The 19,645-nt window shown below is 38.3% G+C and overlaps 1 protein-coding gene across 1 annotated transcript in view; it reads right to left on the bottom strand.

Moving 5' to 3' along the window:
- Naa15 (N-alpha-acetyltransferase 15, NatA auxiliary subunit) overlaps positions 1-19,645 on the bottom strand; it is a 63,609-nt gene that overhangs the window by 31,680 nt on the left and 12,284 nt on the right. Inside the window, exons 2-6 of the mRNA XM_040754441.1 lie at positions 12,801-12,885; positions 9,880-9,984; positions 7,041-7,198; positions 4,828-4,962; positions 3,425-3,578 (exon numbers count right to left, since the gene is read on the bottom strand). Of these exons, the coding sequence (XP_040610375.1) occupies positions 3,425-3,578; positions 4,828-4,962; positions 7,041-7,198; positions 9,880-9,984; positions 12,801-12,885 (637 nt within the window). The remainder of the gene's footprint in view (positions 1-3,424; positions 3,579-4,827; positions 4,963-7,040; positions 7,199-9,879; positions 9,985-12,800; positions 12,886-19,645) is intronic.

Raw genomic sequence — 19,645 nt, forward strand, 5'->3', positions numbered from 1 at the left:
GCTTGCTCTTATAACAGGACAAATGATGGGGGAAGTCCTTCTGTGTGTTATTTGGAGTCAATGAGGATCTGGGACCAGGCTGGCGGGAAGAATACTTGTTACCTAATGGCGCCCAGATTTGGGACACAAATTTCCACTTAACAAAAGCTTAAAAAGGGATTTTTAAAAACAGAACAGAAAGAAGCATGGCTTCTTGGTGGCAGTGTTTTTTCTCGGGTGGGCTCTGTTTTGCTAGAGACAAAGTAAAATTAAAAGATATAGAGTAATAAAAAAGATGGAAAATACACAGAGTCCGGATACTGTATGTTATTGTGTTTTCTTTCAGTTGTTCAATTGCTACAGAAGGAACAACAACTGCTAAAATACACTTGACTATAAATGCTGCTGAATTAATCTAACTTATATATGTCAAAAATGCTTTGACTTCTAAATATAAGGACAGGATACTTGGGAGAAGAGTCTTTGCTTGTGTTTCCACAGAAAAAGCTGTGGATTCCTTCCCCAGACTTATATGGTTTGATGAAGCAAGACCCCTTGAAGCATTGGCCAAGGTGATCCAACATCCCAAAACAGCTGAGATTATGTAGTTATAGACCACTAGAGCCAGGATTTCTGGGTCATCTTAGGATTCACAAGACAGCACCCCCAACAGCAGGAAGTAGCTTGGAGAGACTGGCACCCACATTCCCAAATGTTGTTTATAAATGTTTGTTTTCATTTATACAAGGTTGATTATAAATGGTAATGATCACAAATCTCTTTCTAAAAGGGAAAAAGGAAATATGATATAGAAATGAATACTTTGTATTGGTATGGATTTTCAATTATTGATACAAATTGAAGGTCAATTTCATGATATGTTTCTCTTGTTTATACTTGTTCAAACAGTATTGTGTTTATACTGATCTTTTAAAATGTAATGCATAGTCGGGCGGTGGTGGTACACGCCTTTAGTCCCAGCACTCGGGAGGCAGAGGCAGGCGGATCTCTGTGAGTTCAAGGCCAGGCTGGACCGACAGCCTCCAAAACAATACAGAGAAACCCTGTCTCGTAAAAACCAAAAAACCAAAACCAAAAACAAACAAACAAACAAACAAAAAAAGTAACACATAATTAATTAAATACAGATTGTACATAGCCACCTATAATACAACTTATAGTTGGGTTAGTTAGGTTTTCTAGATATTCAGAGATGTATTTGAAATGGATAGGTTTTCTAAAAAACCTTTCTAAGACCTACAGAATATATGGTATTTAAATGGTTTTTCATGATAGTGAGACACAACTACTCCTGGCACACCAATTACACCTAAGAGGAAGATGGGCATCGAAGAAACTCATTATGGACTTTGCTTTCAACATGGCAAGATTAGCCACTTGGGCAAGAAACTGCTCTTGCCTTTACTACTTGATAGACTGGACATGCAGGACCCACAGGAAAGTGACTGCTGAACTTGATGGGACAGTCTGCCAGACAAAACAAACAAACACAAACACACACACACACACACACACACACCTGACAAACTGCCAATGCAGACAGACAGTTTAAAATTTCCTGCTTTGCTAAGAAGTCTGCCAGACACACCGTGGCCTATGGGCTGAAGATGGATGCTTCAATGTTACAGATGACTGTCCAGGTATCGAGCTGTCATTCTCAATTCTAGTACATATATATATAACCCTCTGTAGTCTTTGACTGAGTTGAAGACAGATAGTTATAATTATAGTTTTCCTTAGTTATGATAAAAGATAAGCTACATAAGACTTTACACTCACACAGATAGGATAGATGATAAAATACTTTCTTTAAATCTTACTAAATGCTAATGGACTAAATATTGTAACTACAGTTCTTACTTGATAATTGTTCTGTTACACATAATTTGACTATGTTAAAGTTAAAATCTTTCTTTTTATTTAGACAGAAAAGAGGAGATGATGGGGGATGTCCTTCTGTGTATATGTTTGTCTTGTTGGCTGATAAATAAAGCACTTGGGCCAATATGGAAGCAAGTACTAGAAGCCAAGGAGGATTCCATAAAATGTAGCCAAGGGTAGAAGGTCACCATGTGATTCCAGGAGAGAGGATGCATGAGGCTGGCATCCTCAGTAAGATAAAACCTTATAGAAATATATATATTAGTAGTTATGGGTTAATACTTAAGACAGAACTAGCCAATGAGAAGCCATGGGCATTGGCGAACAGCATTGTAACTAATAGAGTGTGTTATGTGGGATTGTTGCGGCTCTAGGACAAGGCTGGCAGGAAGAATGTTCCTTACAGAAAAATCTCTGAATACTGTAAAACATCCCACAATGCACACAATAGGTGTGTCTTAATAAGCCTGGCCAGAACATCAACAGAACACCTGGAAAGGCTAAACTACACAAACACAAAAGGACCTGGTCTCAAATCAATCAACTAACAAATGAATAGGAGCTACAAAGCTCTCTTTTGCTCAGCCTAGGAATAAATGGCAGCACTGGAGACATTTAAGGACCCACCTCTCCTATCACAAAAGAACCCAAATGTTGTTTCTTTTCATCTAGAACTTAGGGTCTTCACATTTTCTCAAAGAAACTCAGATAAATCATAGAGAGATCTGGGAATTCTTTTAGTTTGTTTTTGCTGTTGTTATTTCCTTATTTGTTTCTTGGCCATTTGGGGGTTAAGACAACATCTTGCTCTAGAATTCAGGCCGGCCTCAAACTTCTGACCCTACTTTAGTACTTTCACTGTAGTACTGTAGGAATGAACCACTACATTCAGCTTCCTCTACATAGGTTGCTAAGGACTAATATATAAATATATACTACTGGTAATAAAATCTGCAATACAGTACAGTACTTACACTAATTTTCCAATGAGCTATTTCTAAAATAGTTAACCTTGTTTTATAAAATTACAGCTCAAGGGCTCACACATGCTAGGCTACTGCTCCACAATTGAGATATAGCCCCAGCCCTGTATTTTCAAAGACAGGGACACTTTTACAGAGTGGATACTTAAACTAGGTGTTAGTTTAATTCTGTAGTCTCAATTACTCCCTGCTATAGAATAATAACCAATGAGCACAGGGGTTTGAGACCAGTGAAGAGGCCGGATCACAGCCCCCTTTAAAGACAATTTAAAAAAAAAATCAAAACAAACACTTTACCAAAGTTGTTTTATTAAATGAATTTTGTGACCTTTTCTCCTCAATCAACAATGCTCATCATTTAATGTATATTTTGCTACATCACAGGTTATTCAAAATGTACAACTGAAGCTGAATTATATGCAACTGTCACCAGCAACCATGAAATTTCAGCAAATTCTTGGCTATAATTAAGTTACATATATATATATATATATATATATATATATATATATATATATATATATACACACACACACACACACACACATATTTTTAAATACCTTTGGTTTCTTCTACAGCAAGTTTATCACAAATCTGCTTTTCATAGGTACAAAGATGTTCCAAGGCTTCTCTATAGAGACCCGCTTCCCGAAGAACTTGATTTTGATATAAAAGGAGCTCACTATACTCATAATCCACTTTATCAGGAGATGTCTGCATGTAGACACAAAGAGTATTAACCATAAGAATTTTATTTTTGTATTAGAAAATTATCTGCACACCCCCCAAACAAAAAGATAATACCTGGTTAATAGCAATACTTTCAAAATTCCTAAATCTGGTTATGAAATTTTAAAGAACGGCTTATAATAAAGTGAATAAAATAATCCAAAAGTTCTGATACACAATAAATGGAAAGGGAAATCTGCTATCGACAGAATGCAAATAAGAAATCTAAAAAAAAATGGGAGTGAGAGAATCCCTACTTCAAAGTTGCCATTTTAACAGCTGAGCCAGGTAGTGAATGCTGAAGGCTGGTGTCAAAATGTGATGCAGATGAGCTGTTTGGTCTTAGGTTAACTAAACTAGTTTACAGGTGCAAATACAACCCTAACACAGTAATAAAATGCAATGGATAAATTATGTACCAGTTGATGTGCTGAACTGAGAAGCAACCATCATTAGTCTGTGGATTTCTGTGAAGAGGGCAGTTTAACAATGAGGAAAGGCAAACAAATCCAAAGTCAGGAACATTCCAACAACATTAATGTATGATCAGCAAAATAATTAATAACAGAAAATACAAACTGTGTTCGTGTGTGTGTTCGCACACTGGTGTTTTGCCACTGGTGTTCGATCCCCTGGAACTGGACATTTAAATTACAGACAACTGTAACCTGCCACATGGGTGCTGGGAATTGAACTCAGGTCCTCTGGGAGTAGACAGTGTTCTTAACCACAGAGGCATCTCTGCAGCCCCAGAAAATATAAACTCTTTAAAATTAATTCAGATAGATATCCGAGAAATGATCACACGATAGGTATGCTTCAAAACCAGACAGTGGTATTGAAAACAAACTTGGTAGAGAAAAAAATTAAGATAATTTTCACCATGTAATATAAGCTTATAAATAAGTTTTAATGTTGATAATCTGTGATACCATCTGTAATTATAACAATTACAGTAATTCTTAGGAGCATGAAGTATGTAAAAGAACATGTCTGCAATCTTTTAAGGAAGAAAATGTAAGCACAGATTAAGCACAAAGATTTTTAAAGTACATGTACCACAGGTTTACCATTAGATAATATAGGTAATTCCTATAGAGTTTTTTTTTCTACTACTCTTTCAATTGTGAACAAGTTTGAAGCTATTTTCTAAATAAAGTGTTGGCTCAACTATGTAAGTTTCTTTCTTTCAGTTATACATAAAGTCAGACACAATAAACAGGCTTGTTATTACCTGCTGTGTTTTCCTAAATTCTTCTAAAATTTTTGCTGCCATTTCATAATCTTCTAGTAAATGATAAGCAATAGCATAACCAATCCATGATGCTCTCTGTGCAGGTCGAAGCTGAAGCAACTGATATCTTGTTTCCTTGAAGGGACAGAAAAAAAAATCCTTACACTTAGGTTTACAGTTAAAGCAAATCTACTGACTAGCACACAAGGCCCTGGATTTAATTCTCAAGGAAAAAGAAAACAAAAGATCACATTAATTTGCTTCACAATCACGCATTCTGTAACACAACATTCAGCATTATGTAGCTGTACAGAGACAAAGAAATACTTTGAAGCCTCCAGTGTTAATCTTATAGTAAATGAAACTGTTTAGAAAGTACACCCCAAACATTTAATTAAGGCATGTAAAGAAAACACTGTGGACTGCTTTTGCAGTTTTACAACATTGATATTAACTATCCAAGAACATGGGTGATATTTCCATTTTCTGGTGTCTTCTTTAAAGACTCAAAGTTCTTGCAATACAGGTCTTTCACTTGTTTGGTTAACGTTATCCCAAGGTATTTTATGTGTTTGTGGCGATTGTAAAGGGTGATGTTTCTCTGATTTCTTTCTCAGCCCTTTTATCGTCTGTATATAGTAGGGCTACTGATTTTCTTGAGTTGATCTTGTATCCTGCCACTTTGCTGAAGGTATTTACCAGTTCCCTGGTAGAGTTTTTTTGGTTTACTTATATATAAACTATTGTATCATCTGCAAATAGTGAAAGTTTCTCTTCCTTTCCAATTTGTATCCTCTTGATCTCCTTTTGTTGTCTTATTGTTCTAGCTAGAACTTCAAGTACAATATTGAAGAGATACGGAGATAGTGGACAGCCTTGTCTTGTTCCTGATTTTACAGAAGTCATGTTGAGCTTCTGTCCATTTAGTTTGATGCTGGCTGTTGGTTTGCTGTATATAGCTTTTATTATGTTTAGGTATGTTCCTGTTATCCCTGATCTCTCCAAGACCTTCATCATGAAGGGGTGTTGGATTTTGTCAAAGGCTTTTTCAGCATCTAGTGAGATATCATGTAGTTTTTCTTTTTCAGATTGTTTATATGATGGATTACATTGATGGATTTTCATGTGTTGAACCATTATTAAATCCCTGGGAGTGAAATCTACTTGATCATGGTAGATGATTGTTTTGATGTGTTCTTAGATGCGATCTGTCAGTATTTCATTGAGTATTTTTGCATCAATGTTCATGAGGGATATTGGTCTGAAGTTCTCTTTCTTAGTTGTGTCTTTGTGTGGCCAGCATCGGACTGATCCAGACCCCATATGTGAGTGTCAGTGAGGAGGCCTAGGCAATCTATGGGGCCTTGGGTAGTAGATCAGTATTTATCCCTGGCATACAAATGGACTTTGCGTGCCCATCCCACAATGAGGGATGCTCCCTTAGCCTGGACTCTTGGGGGAGGACTCTGGAGATCCCCCATGGAGGACTTCACCCTCCCTGGGGAACAGAGTGGAGATTGGGTGGAGGACTGGAAGGGCAGAAGGGGGGCAGGGGAGGAGGATAGGGAGAAGTAGTTTGGATTGACATGTGAAGCAAGCCTGTTTCTAATTATTTATTTATTACATATACACCAGATTGAATTGTAGATGGTTGTCAGCCACCATGTGGTTGCTGGGAATTGAACTCAAGACCTCAGGAAGAGCAGTCAGTGCTCTTAACCTCTGAGCCATCTCTCCAGCCCCCCTAATTTAAATTTTTAAAAAATTTAAGAAAAAAAGAGAAAACACCATGGCAGGAACTAACATGAAGAAATAGAATATTGAAGAGGAAATAATAAACCCAAGACTAATTTAAGGATTAAACAAAAGCTACTAAACTGTATTAATATGAAGAGACAAACACAAAACTTAAAAACTTACTTTACAGAAAATGACAAGACTAGAGTTACAAAATATTAATAGCAACATTTTACCTGAGTATTAACGTTTCACAAAATGAGTAACGACCTACCCAGTACTCCTACTCTATCTCACAACAAAACAATTTGTTTTTAAGACCTAACTGTTCCAAACACAGGCATATTCACTACAGGGGGCAGTCAGGTAAATTTCTTTCAAAACAATGCAAAGAAAAATTTCTTTCCCAGAATACATTAAAAGTTCTACCAGGATTTTTCTCTTATGGTAAAATAAAACATATGCATTTTACTTACCCTATAACCCTCAAGATCTCGCATTTGAATCTGTAGTAAGGAAAGATCCCTTAAGATCTGAAGATTGTCTTTGTCCCATTTCAGTGCATTTCGGTAACACTTAATGGCTTCGTCATATTTCTTGTCTGACCTCTGAAGAAGGCCATAAACATGCCAACCTAAAGGAACTTAGTTAAGGATATAACCTGTATGTCAAGCCTATTCCCAGCCAGGTACCGTAGCAGATGCCTTCAGCACTCAGGAAACAGAGAAACAGACAGACTTCTCTCAGTTTTAAAGTTGAATCAGGGATACACAGTGAAACCTTGTCTCAAAACAAAAATGTTTACACGTACACACCAAACAATGTTCCTAAAAACTTAGAAAGCTAACATTTGCAAATTTCTGAATGTAAACAGGAACACTGAGAAAGAATACAAAGATAAAAGAGAATTTAATGAACAGAAAAGACAGCATTTGAAGCCTCAGACAATTAGATCTAACCTGCTTTAAATGCTATAACCTCAAACAAATTAGCTTTACTTCATTCCTATTTATAAAACATAAATAAAAATACCTACAAAGCAATGGTAACTGAAATAACATTCATGAAAGCGCTCACTGGCTAACACAAAACAAACATCAAGTAACTGGAAGGAATAACCTTTAGCATTACAAGAGAGCCAATCCTACTGCCCCTTTGGTAAATGTAAATGTAAGGAATAATCTTTAGCATTACAAGAGAGCCAATCCTACTGCCCCTTTGGTAAATATAAATGTAAGGAGTAATCTTTAGCATTAAAAGAGAGCCAACCCTACTGCCCCTTTGGCCTTTTTTTTTTTAAACCCAAAAGATGAAAACCAAGATAGTGTTTCTCCTCAACAGCCTATCATCTTCAAGGACTAGGGAGGCAGCTCAGTGATTCGGAGCACTTGGTGATCTTGCAGTGGACCCAGGTTCATCCTCAGCGCTTACGCAGCGGCTCATCCATCAGTAACTCCAGTTCCAGAGGATCTGACAACCTCTCTGGCCTCCAAGAGCACCAGGGAGGCACATGGCATAAATGATTATATGCAGGCAAAAGACTCACACTCATAAAATGAATCTAAAATAATTTAAGTTAGCTACATCTACTATGGGCAAGTAAATCCAGAGCAGAATGCTGATATATCAACATTCAAAGTAGGAGGGTTTCTACAATTACACTGTTGAGCCCTCTGATCTAGTCCTCAGATCACTCTTGTTTTTTGAGACAGGGTTTCTCTGTATTGTTTTGGAGGCTGTCCTGGAACTCACTCTGTAGACCAGGCTGGTCTCAAACTCACAGAGATCCACAGGCCTCTACCTCCCGAGTGCTGGGATTAAAGGAGTGCACCACCAACATCCGGCTAAAATGTGTAGCCCAGGCTGGCCTCTAACTCGTAATCCTCCTGTCTCTGCCTCCTTCAGCAAATCCTACTGGTTTGTGCCACCACAACCAGCCCTCTGATCGCTCTTAACACACTTCTGCTTTGCACAATGAGTGGTACTTCTTTGAACAAGCCATATTTGATATATACTCAAAATGTTCTATATAGTCCAGGCGGTGGTGGCATACGCCTTTGATCCCAGCACTCGGAAGGCAGAGGCAGGTGGATCTCTGTGAGTTCAGCCTCCAAAGTCACAGAGAAACCTTGTCTCGAAAAACCAAAAAGTTCTATATAGTATCTAGAACTTATGTTTACCAGACTATTGGCTTCACCTGTACTGTCCTAAGGCTAAACACTTGAAAATGTGCTAAATGACTCAGCTCTTAAATTATGCTAGCCACAAAACAGTTACAGGTATCCTTGTTAGAGAGTGAAAACTACCAAAGAAGTTTTGTTTTATGTTTTCCCTCATACTCAAATACAGCCCTTATCAATCGCTTAACAAAACAAATTTTGTTAACGTATTTCAACATTAAGTCACTACAACCAGTAGAGTATGAATATCCCCATTTCACAAATGAGGAAAATGAGTCCTAAGATAACAGAAAAAGTCTGAGTAAGGCTTCCAATGTAAATGAAGTTCATTACATGCAAAACCTGTACTTCACAGGCTCTGGTCTTACTCAATATAGGATATGATTCTTTAATATTCCTTATAATAGGGGCTGGAGAGATGGCTCAGGGATTAAGAGCACTGGTTGTTCTGCCAGAGGACCTGGGTTCACAACCATTTATAATGAGATCTGGCGCCCTCTTCTGGCATGCAGGCACACATGCAGATAGAACATGAATGAATGAATGAATGAATGAATGAATGAATGAATGAATGATTTATAGTGTGGCTTCTCTAAACTTATGATCACACATGAATGAAATCAGCATGAATCTGCCTTGGGCCATTTAGTCTGTCATAACAAAACACTTTACTTAAACTGGGTAATTTATAAACGAAAGAATATGCTGCTCATGCTACTTCTACAGATCCATTACCTAGTGAGTCTGTCTCTCTCCTTCACAGATGGCATAACTCTGTATCCTCATGTGGCCTGTTATACAAGTTTATTTCTGAAGGTTCTATCCCCACACCCTAATCACTTTTCAGACAACCCTACCTCCTAATACCATCACTCTGGTGACCAGGCTTCAACGTGTGAATTTAGAGGAATATAAATACTCAAGTCATAACAATATCCCCTCCCAAAGTGAGAAGAACTTCCATAGATTACAGTTTATCTAACATGTATTGTTAAAATGCAGTGGGTACATGGGGGTGGGGGGGAAGGTTCCCTTAATGATGACAGTTGCTGCTTTCAGTTTAAGAAAAAAAGTACTTCCCCTCATGCTAGGAGGGAACAGTCCACTTAACCTTAAAGACATTTCAAAAGGATACACACATGACTCTTCAAGTCATTTCTCAAACCTCTTCGAACCAATTCATAAGCTTCTTCCTTTTTTCCCAGACAGTTCAACGTTAATCCTTTCATAGCCAGGGTTTCTGGTTTAATAACAAAGAAAAATATACAGAAGAAAGTAATCAATAAGAAATAACTATAAACTCAAAAGCAAAGAGTAAAAACATTTCGGATTAATAAGGTTTGTACTGAATTAAAATATTTTCAAAAACCAACAAGTCAAGTAAGCAACAACTTCTAGATTCTGTTCTTGCAGATTCTCATAGATTTTGTTTTGTTTTTTAAATGAGTAATGTGAGATAAAACCTAAGCAAGCATGGTAGCATTTATCTTGTAAGCAGTAACAGACATAACTCTTATAATTTTGAGTCCAGCCTGACCTACATACAAAATTGTAGGTTGACCAGGACAACATAGTGAAACCCTGTCTCAACAAAATAAAAATCGCAAAATGCACCAGGCCGTGGTGGCATACTCCTTTTTTTTTTTTTTTGTTTTTTGTTTTTTGTTTTTTGTTTTTCCAGACAGGGTTTCTCTGTATTGCTTAGGAGCCTGTCCTGGAACTCGCTCGGTAGACCAGGCTTGGTCTCGAACTCACAGAGATCCGCCTGCTTCTGCCTCCCAAGTGCTGGGATTAAAGGCGTGCGCCACCACCGCCCAGCTGGTGGCATACTACTCCTTAATCCAATCCCATCACTTGAGAGGCAGAGGCAGGCAGATCTCTGTGAGTTTGAGACTAGCCTGGTCCACTAAGCAAGTTCCAGAACAGTCAAGGATACATAGAGAAACCCTATCTTTAAAAAAAAAAAAACACACACACACACAAAATGCACCAACATCTGACTAGGCAAACTATCTAGTAATAATCACTCTATTGGCATTGTGAGGGAAATTCATGAGCTTGACTATATGCCTATTCCTTTAAAAGAGAAAACACTATATTGAAGACAGACTTAATTTTTAAATTTATTTAATTTTAATATTTTATGTGCATCTGTGTTTTGTCTACATGTCTGTGTGAGGATGTCAGATCTTGAAGTTACAGACAGTTGTGAGCTGCCATGTGGGTGCTGGGATTTGAACCTGGGTTCTCTGGAAGAGCAGTCAGTGCTCTTAAACTGCTGAGCCATTTCTATGAACCTAAGCTATATTACAACTAAATCAATTCTTCATTAAGATACATATAAATTATCTACAGTTCTGATCTTGAGTGTGTTTATGACTTGTGTATTTGTATGTGCAGGCACTTGAACATACCAGAACATGCTGGGGTCAAAAAACCTTGGATTTCTGTCCTTACTTTCCATCCCATTTGAGGCAAAGCCTCATTGTTATTTGCAGCTGTGTACCAAAATAGTTGGCTTCCCAGCTTCTTGAGATTCTCCTGTCCCTGCTTCTTCTCTCCCTGTAAGTATGCTGGGGTTACAAGGGTGCACTCTGCCTTGTCTGGCTTTTCTTGCGGTTTAGAGGAATTCAAATTCAGACCCTCATGTTCTTTAGTCATCTACATATCCCCTGCATTTCTGATTTTCAGAAATTTATTTTTGATTACTATGATGAAACACACAGTTAAAGATGTCAGAAGCTCACCATTTCCAAACACCAGTTTAAGAGTGGATAGGGTAAGTCTGGAGAGATGATTCAATGGCTAAGAGCACCCACATTGAGTTCACACCTATCTGTAACTCCAGTCCCAGGGCTACGACACTCTCAAACACATACACACAGGCAAAACACCAACGCACATAAAGTAAAACTAAACTTTAAAAGTAGATTATTTTAAAATAAAGAGTATTGTGAGAAATAGTAGCTATTCAAATAAGTAATCATGATTTTTGTAATGTAAAATCCTATGAGTTAAAATAAAAATATTTTGACTTGCCTAATTTTTAAAATCAAATTTTAGAACTAAAGATGAATGGTGGTGGCGGCACAAGTCTTCAATCCTAATAGAAGGATGTGGGTCTCTTTGAGTTCAAGACCAGCCTGGTTTACAAAGCAAACTCCAGAACAACCAGGGCTACCCAGAGAAACCCTGTCTCGAAAAACCAAAAAAGAAAAACATTTAAAACTACAGGAAGAATAAAGATATGTATGGGCCCAGATGTTGTGTGCACAGGTAACCCTTGGACTTAGAAGAAGATGGCAGTTCTCACAAACTAACAAAATAAAGTCCTAAGATGTTATCTGTTAAAAATTTCTCCAGTAAGTATGTGGTACTTGATTATCAATTTAATTTCAGACTGTTAAAATACAAGGAAGATATTCTTTCTTCCTAAAATGTTTTAGAAAAAGATGGAAAACTACTCTAAAATTAGGAGTTATGACACTTTCTGATAATGAAACTACCATGATTAACTTAGAAGTTCCTTTACCAGAACGCGTACTTCAGAAATGGAAAAGAACCTACTATCCAGATAACAACTGAAGATGGGTTTTCAACAAGAAAGGAAATCAAGTTTTTGGTTTTTTTTTTGTTTGTTTGTTTGGTTTTTTGTTGTTGTTGTTGTTGTTGTTTTTGGGTTTTCAAGACAGGGTTTCTCTGTGGCTTTGGAGGCTGTCCTGGAACTCGCTTGGTAGTCCAGGCTGGTCTCGAACTCACAGAGATCCGCCTGCCTCTGCCTCCCGAGTGCTGGGATTAAAGGCGTGCGCCACCAACGCCCGGCCAAGTTAAGTATTTTTATTCTCATTGCTTTCACCTCCAAACTGCAGCATAAGTAAAACTTCAAGCACAGGGAAACATAATACATGAGGAGAAGGAATGATAAAACTGTCATTCTCAGCGGGGCGTTAAAGGTTTATTCTGGAAAATAAAGATAGCTGAATAACAAAGCAAAATAAGGGAAGCCAGTTATTCAATAATACCAAAGCTAATTAATGGTGCATAGTATGTCCTTACCTCCATGCTCTGCAAATTTGGGATTGGAAAGGATTTGTTTACAGAACTTCAATCCATTTCTATATTGTTTATGTTCATAACATCTCTGTCAAAAAAAAAGAAAGTATGTCAGTTTATCAATAAATGCAGAAACTTTCCAACTTCATTATGAAGTTTTTATGCTATTAAACAGAATGCCATTTTCAGATTCTTCTACGTCCAACTAAACAGTCACCAAAGGGGGTGAGGATGTAATGAGCGACAGAGCACTTGCCTCATACACCCAACGCTCAATCTCCAAAAGCTGAAAGGCGTAAGTACAAACATTAAAGCAAGACAAAGTGAAAGATTTAGATTTGAAAAATCATGAGCTCATTTTTAAAAATCTAGTAACTGAGTCATAGGAAAAGTGAAAATATGATTTAAAAGGTACAGACTAGGCAAAGGGAGAATGCCTTTAGTGCCCACACTCAGGATGTTCTGAGTTTGAGGCCAGCCTGATAGAGAGAGACTCTATCAATAGAGATTCTATCAAAAAACCAACAACAAAAAAATGAAAAAGAAACGAATTATATTTTAAAATTATACTTTTCTAGCTATGGCAGTCTTTTAAGCTTAATTGACTAAATATATGCATGCAAAAGAACTAGTAAAAAGAACCTGCGCCTCAGCATATTGGTTATCATAGACAGAAGGGTGAGGGAGAGGAAAACAAAGTTGGAAAGGGGGCAGGAGAGAGAAAGAAAAAAAGTCACAGGAAAAGGATTTTGATTCCAACTCTATTTTGTCAGAAATAAACACTGCTACACCTGCTTGATTTCTAGTTCCTTTTTCCAGCAGGCTGGCGATGGCCCACACCTTTAATTCTAGCAACCAGGAGACAGCGGTAAACAGAGCTCTGTGAGTCTGAGGTCTGAGAAACTGACTTGAAACCCCACCCCACCCCCAAAGTATCTTTTTCTATCTTTTTACACTAAGACAGTGTGTTTCTCCTCCTCGGTAAACTTTTTCCTAGACAACAAACAGATTGATTCTGTCTCATAACCTGGTTTTCTCGTGTGCCTTTAAGTACGGTAACCATTAGCACTCAGAGCTGTGTTAGTACCTGCCATTGTTGCATGTGTACTGTCTGATAGTCTCCTAATCGTATGCCTACTTACTTACCTTCTAGCAGTGCTTTACTTACTCTTCTTGTTTCTCTCCAATGTTTAGGGTCCTTTAAATAGTTTCTGTGTTGCTACTAAAAGTGGTCTTAAGTAAATTCCTTTAGTTTGTGTTTATCACCAATTATGAAGGCTGGCTTTGCAACATCAGCAGTTACTCTGTTTCAGACCTTGAAATATATTGGTTTGTGCCCTCTATATTTTCAGAGCTTCTGTTGTGAAACACACTGATATTCTGATGGATTTGCCTTTAGCTAGTCGCTTGCAGCTTCCAAGCTTCTTTATTTAATTATTCCCCCTCCCCCTGGTTTTTTGAGACAGGTTTCTCTGTGTAGCTCTGGCTGCCCTGAAACTCGCTCTATAGACCAGACTGGCTTCTCCCTCCTGAATGCTAGGATCAAAGGCATGAGTCACCACCGCCAGGCTAGCTTTCAACACTCAGAACATAATGTAAGGAAGCTCTTTTCAGGTCCTTTCTGTTCGGGTAACTCATCTAGATAGTCACCTCCTCCCCTGGATTTTATTAATTTTGTGTAGTGATTTTACTGAGTATGTGTTCTGTCTTTTAACTTGAACTTCTCTCATCTATGCCCACAGTGCCTAGATGGTGCCCCACACCCATACTCTATTTTATCTGTGCACTGTCTGAACTAATGAATTTTCCGTGTCTTCAAGTCATCATATTCTTTTGTTTTGCTTTTCTTTTTTCCTGGAAAAGGTTTTTCTGTGTAGCCCTAGCTATCCTGGAACTTACTATGGAAACTTCAAAATCAGATCTACCTGAGTGCTGGGATTAAAAGTGAGCGCCACCACTCCTGGGCATGTCCTCATAGTCTTAATTTATTTACTCTATATATGAGGCTTTCTAGAATTTTTTACTCAATTTACTTTTTCACTTCCAAAATTCCTACTTTTTTTAAGTATTTCTCTGTTAAATTCCACTTTTATACTGTGTTATCCTTATCTGTCTGCTTCTGCTCTTTTTGAATTCATTCAGAAATCTGTGTACTCTTTGATTTTACTGTCTAGTTTTTTTCTTGTTTTGTTTTGTCTCAAGAGAGGTTTTCTCTGTGGCTTTAGAGGCTGTCCTGGAACTAGCTCTTGTAGACCAGACCAGTCTTGAACTCACAAAGGTCCGAATGCCTCTCAAGAGCTGGGATTAAAGGTGTGCGCCAACACCACCCGGCTACTGTCTAGTCTTACAATCGTTCTTCTGAATTATTTGGGATTCCACCTTACTCTCAAAGAGTACACTACTGTAGAATAAGTAATTGTAGTCTTATGTTCTAATTTTCCATGTTTCATATGTCTCTACAGTGAAATATGGTGGTTGGCTGGAATTTTTACTTAATCGAAATGTTGTTTCAGTAGAAGTATTTGCAATATTCAAGAGGGACTAGATTATAATAAGGCAGAGTTCCTCCCCTCTAGATTGGAAGTGCAGCTCACACAACTAAGCCTGTCAGCTCACAGACAATGCACTAGGTTTTGCTCTCTAGTATTCCTTTGAGAATACAATACTATTTTTCTGACATAAACACACAACCAAAAGAGTCTACTATGAAAATACAGTGAACAAGCCAGGAGTTAGTGGTGAACACCTTTAATCCCAGCACTCGGGAGGCAGAGGCAGGCAGATCTCTGTGAGGTCCAGGCCAGGCTAGTCTACAGAGCAAGTTTCAGGATAGGCTCCAAAACAATACAGAGAAACCCTGTCTTGAAGAACCAAAACAAGAAAGAAAAAAAGAAAAGGAAAATGCAAATCAAATAGAACAGAGACCACCTCACTCTCGTTAGTATGCTAGTAAAAGACTGAGAGCCAGTGGGAGGTGGTGGCAACAGAAGACAGAGGCAGGTAGATCTCTGTGAGTTCTCACTCAGCCTGGTCTACAAACCAAGTTCCAAGACAGCTATGGCTGTGACACAGTGAAACCTTGCCCACTCACCCCAAACAAAACCTGTGCTAGAGAGAGAAAAAAAGGCACAATAAAGCAAGAATAAACTACTCTTTTTCTAGACATAACTTATGTGGAAAGTTTATTGAAAGAAAGAAGGTTGGGGAGTAAGGGAAGGAGAGGGAGAGAGAGAGAGAGAGGGAGAGAGAGAGAGAGAGAGAGGGAGAGAGAGAGAGAGAGAGAGAGAGAGAGAGAGAGAGAGAGAGAGAGAGAGAGAGAGAGAGAGAGAGAGAGAGAGAGAGGGAGAGAGGGAGAGAGAGAGAGAGAGAGAGAAGAGAGAAAGAGAGAGAGAGAGAGAAGAGAGAAAGAGAAACAGAGACAGAGAGACAGTGGCCTGCCTCCTCAGAAAATGGGAAAGAGCCAGAATGAACTACTCTAGTAGATAATAAAGCCTCATCTCTGGCACCCATACAACACTCTTGAGATAGGTGCCTCCAAATGTATAAGATAGCTGCCATCAGCTTAGACATATGCCAAGCATAAAAGTGTACAGCAAATTTGAAAATATCTGTTAGCAGCTGTTGAACAAAAAAAAAAAAAAAACAGCAAAGGACTGTGATCTCAGGAGTGAGGTAAATCCCCTTTTCTGCCTAAAGGCATTTTCCTGATTGCAGATTAGGGGTGGAAAAAAAATGTTCAGCAGTGTCACAATCTGAGCAGTTATAGAGTGAGAAACTGCTGAACAGCTAGACTGTCTAGGGAAGGGCAGCACAGAAGTCGACAGATATAAGCTTTAGAAACTTCCTTAGGAATCTTTGCAGTTCCATGCCACACTTAGGCCAGGGAAAGGACAACTACAAAGCAGTACAAGCCTACAAAGCCCACCTGACTACCAAGAAACCCTGTCTGGGAGAAAATAAAATTAAAAAAAAAAAAGACAATCATGAAAAGCAAAATAATGCACACTCCCTCTCCCCAAAAAGAACTGCCTGCCAAAACAAAATGCTATTAATAAATGCAACAGGATCCACACATTCAACTGTCTGTCTTTCACATCTTAAATTATGAAGAGAAGACAGTACTACTAGAAATAGAAGAACACAGAAAAGTGACCCATAGCCTACAGGAGTAACAAATTTCACACTCAGAAATAATGATGGAGACAGCAAAGACTTAAAAACTTCAATAGAGGGGATGGAGAGATGGCTCAGAGGTTAAGAGCACTGACTGCTCTTCCAGAGGTCATGAGTTCAATTCCCAGCAACCACATGATGGCTCACAACCATCTGTAATGAGATCTGGTGCCCTCTGCTGGTGTGTAGACGTACATGGGGGCAGGGTGTGGTGTTCATAATAAATAAATAAATCTTAAAAAAAAAAACTTCAATAGAAAATGGAAATCCTAGAATGGAAGCTACCAAAAATAAGGTTACTTACAGCAACTAAAAATGTTACCAGACATCACAGTGATGTTAAAGCCATTGTGATTATAGAAACACTACAAAAACTTGAAGCCACGGTCACAGAATCTAAATGGATGCGTAAATAGTTCAAAGTAAATGAAAAATAGAGTTCCAACAACAATATCAAGTATAACACATGTACCAGAGAAAATAAAGACCAAAAATGAATGAAAAAATACTGAAACCAGGCATGGTAATACATGTTTATAATCCTAGCTGACAGAGTCTGAGGCCAGTGTAGGCTACATGAAACTCTGCCCCCCCACCCAAAAAAAAGAGAGAAAAGAAAAACAGAAAGCAAACAAATGTTCTACTGCAATCCGACCACTGGAAAGTAAAAACAAAACAAAAAAAAACTGTAAAAACACTGGGTGTGGTAGCACATGCCTTTAATCCTTATCTCTAAGTGAGTTTGGTCTATAGTGAGTTCCAGAACAATCAGAACTACAGAGAAACACTGTCTCAAAAAATTATAAGAGCAATCAGGGAGGGGGAAAAGTCTATTACCAAAAGTTTTAATTAATTCATACCTTAAGAAATTAGAAAAATAAAAGCAAATTAAACTCAGAGAGCTAAGTGTAGCAGTTGCATGCCTTTAGTCCCAAGCACTCAGGTGGCAAAAATGGTTGGATCTCTGAGTTTGAGGCCAGTCTTGTCTACACAGTTAAGTTATAGACCAAACACAACAAAATAATAAAGGCAATTCAGAATTCAGCCAGTGAAATGAAAAGGGAAATATCAGAAATCAAAAGCTGGGGCTGGAGAGATGGCTCAGTGGTTAAGAATACTAGCTGGTCTTCCAGAGGTCCTGAGTTCAATTCCCAGCAACCACATGATGGCTCATAACCATCTGTAATGAGATCTGGCACCCTCTTCTGGCCTGCAGAGATACATGCAGACAGAACACTGTATACATAATATGAGAATAAAATCATTTTAAAAAAGAGAAATCAAAAGCTACTTCTTTGATAACAACAACAAAAAAGAATTAACCTCTGGCCAAAAGCATATTCTCAAAAGTACACCATAGAGTAATTAAAGGCCAAGCTTTCTACCCAGAGGAAGCACCAACCACTCAGAAAAAAACATAACAAGAGAACTGGGAAAAGCAACCATACAAAGAATTTGTGGGCTCACCCCTACACTCTGCATGCCTGGATCTAATCCTATTCACATTAAAGAATTTGAGCTGGAAGAAAAGTACGGCCATGAGGCAAAGAGGGGCATATGAAAGGTAGACCCAAGCCGAAATACGAGGGTTTTCAAAAAGGAACTGACATTAGAATTGCACCCTATTAGAGTTAGGACATGCAGTTTGAGCCTAACTGACCTGCTGAACAAAATCATCAATCAACATCCTCCACAGGACACCAACAAGACTCAGCATGAAAGTGCCATTCAAAATCAGGGAAATCTCAACTTGGCTATAAAAAGGTAGTAAGAAGAATGACTTACAAAGGGTAGCCAACTTTTATGCCACGGACTGAACCAAAGAGCAGTATGGTGCCTTGAAAACAGGACATCAAAACCCACAATGTGGGCTGGAAAGATGGCTCAGTGGTTAAGATACTTTCTGTTCCAACACAAGATGTAAGTTCAGTTCCTAGCACAACCCAGTTTCTGAGGATTTGAAGTTCCTCTTCTGGCCTCTACTGGCACTACATGTACTTATATATATATTCAGGCAAAGCACTCCTGCATATATAACCAAAATAAGTCTTAAAAGCCGGGCATGTTAGCTCATGCCTTTCATTCCAGCACTTGGGAGGCAGAGGCAGGCAAATCTCTGTGAATACAAAGTCAATCTGTTTTGCAAGTTCCAGGACACCCACACAGAGAAACTCTGTCTCAGGGGTGGAGGTGGGAAAATTTAGGCTAAGTATGGAGGTACATGCCTTTAATCTCAGCACTCAAGAGACAGAGGAAGGCAGGTCTCCCTGAGTTCCAGGCCAGCCACAGCTACAGTCACATAGTGAAACCTTGCCCCCCAAAAGAAAAGTCCCACTAAAGTAAGATTTAACAAGTCAAGTATTTTACAGTATCCCTTAATCTAAAGAAACCTTAAAAAATCTAAAAAAAACCTTAAATCTGTTGGAAGTGACCACAGCTCATGCCTGATGCCAGCATTTAGCAAAATAATTTTAGGAAATGAGCTAAACTATACCTCCTTTTAACTTCATAATTAAGTCTAGCTCTATAAGGTGTTAGAGTTTCTCCTCTCCCACCCTGCTTATTTCAACCAAACATCTTTATTCTTTTAGCTGTTCCTTATATGAAAGCTTCAAGTCTCTCTCCTTAATTCTCTGAGGCCCACGCAAAGTTCCCATACTTTTAGAAGAACTGAA

The sequence above is a fragment of the Mesocricetus auratus genome, unplaced genomic scaffold (assembly GCF_017639785.1).
Source record: "Mesocricetus auratus isolate SY011 unplaced genomic scaffold, BCM_Maur_2.0 Super-Scaffold_100011, whole genome shotgun sequence".
In the NCBI taxonomy this organism is placed as follows: Eukaryota; Metazoa; Chordata; class Mammalia; order Rodentia; family Cricetidae; genus Mesocricetus; species Mesocricetus auratus.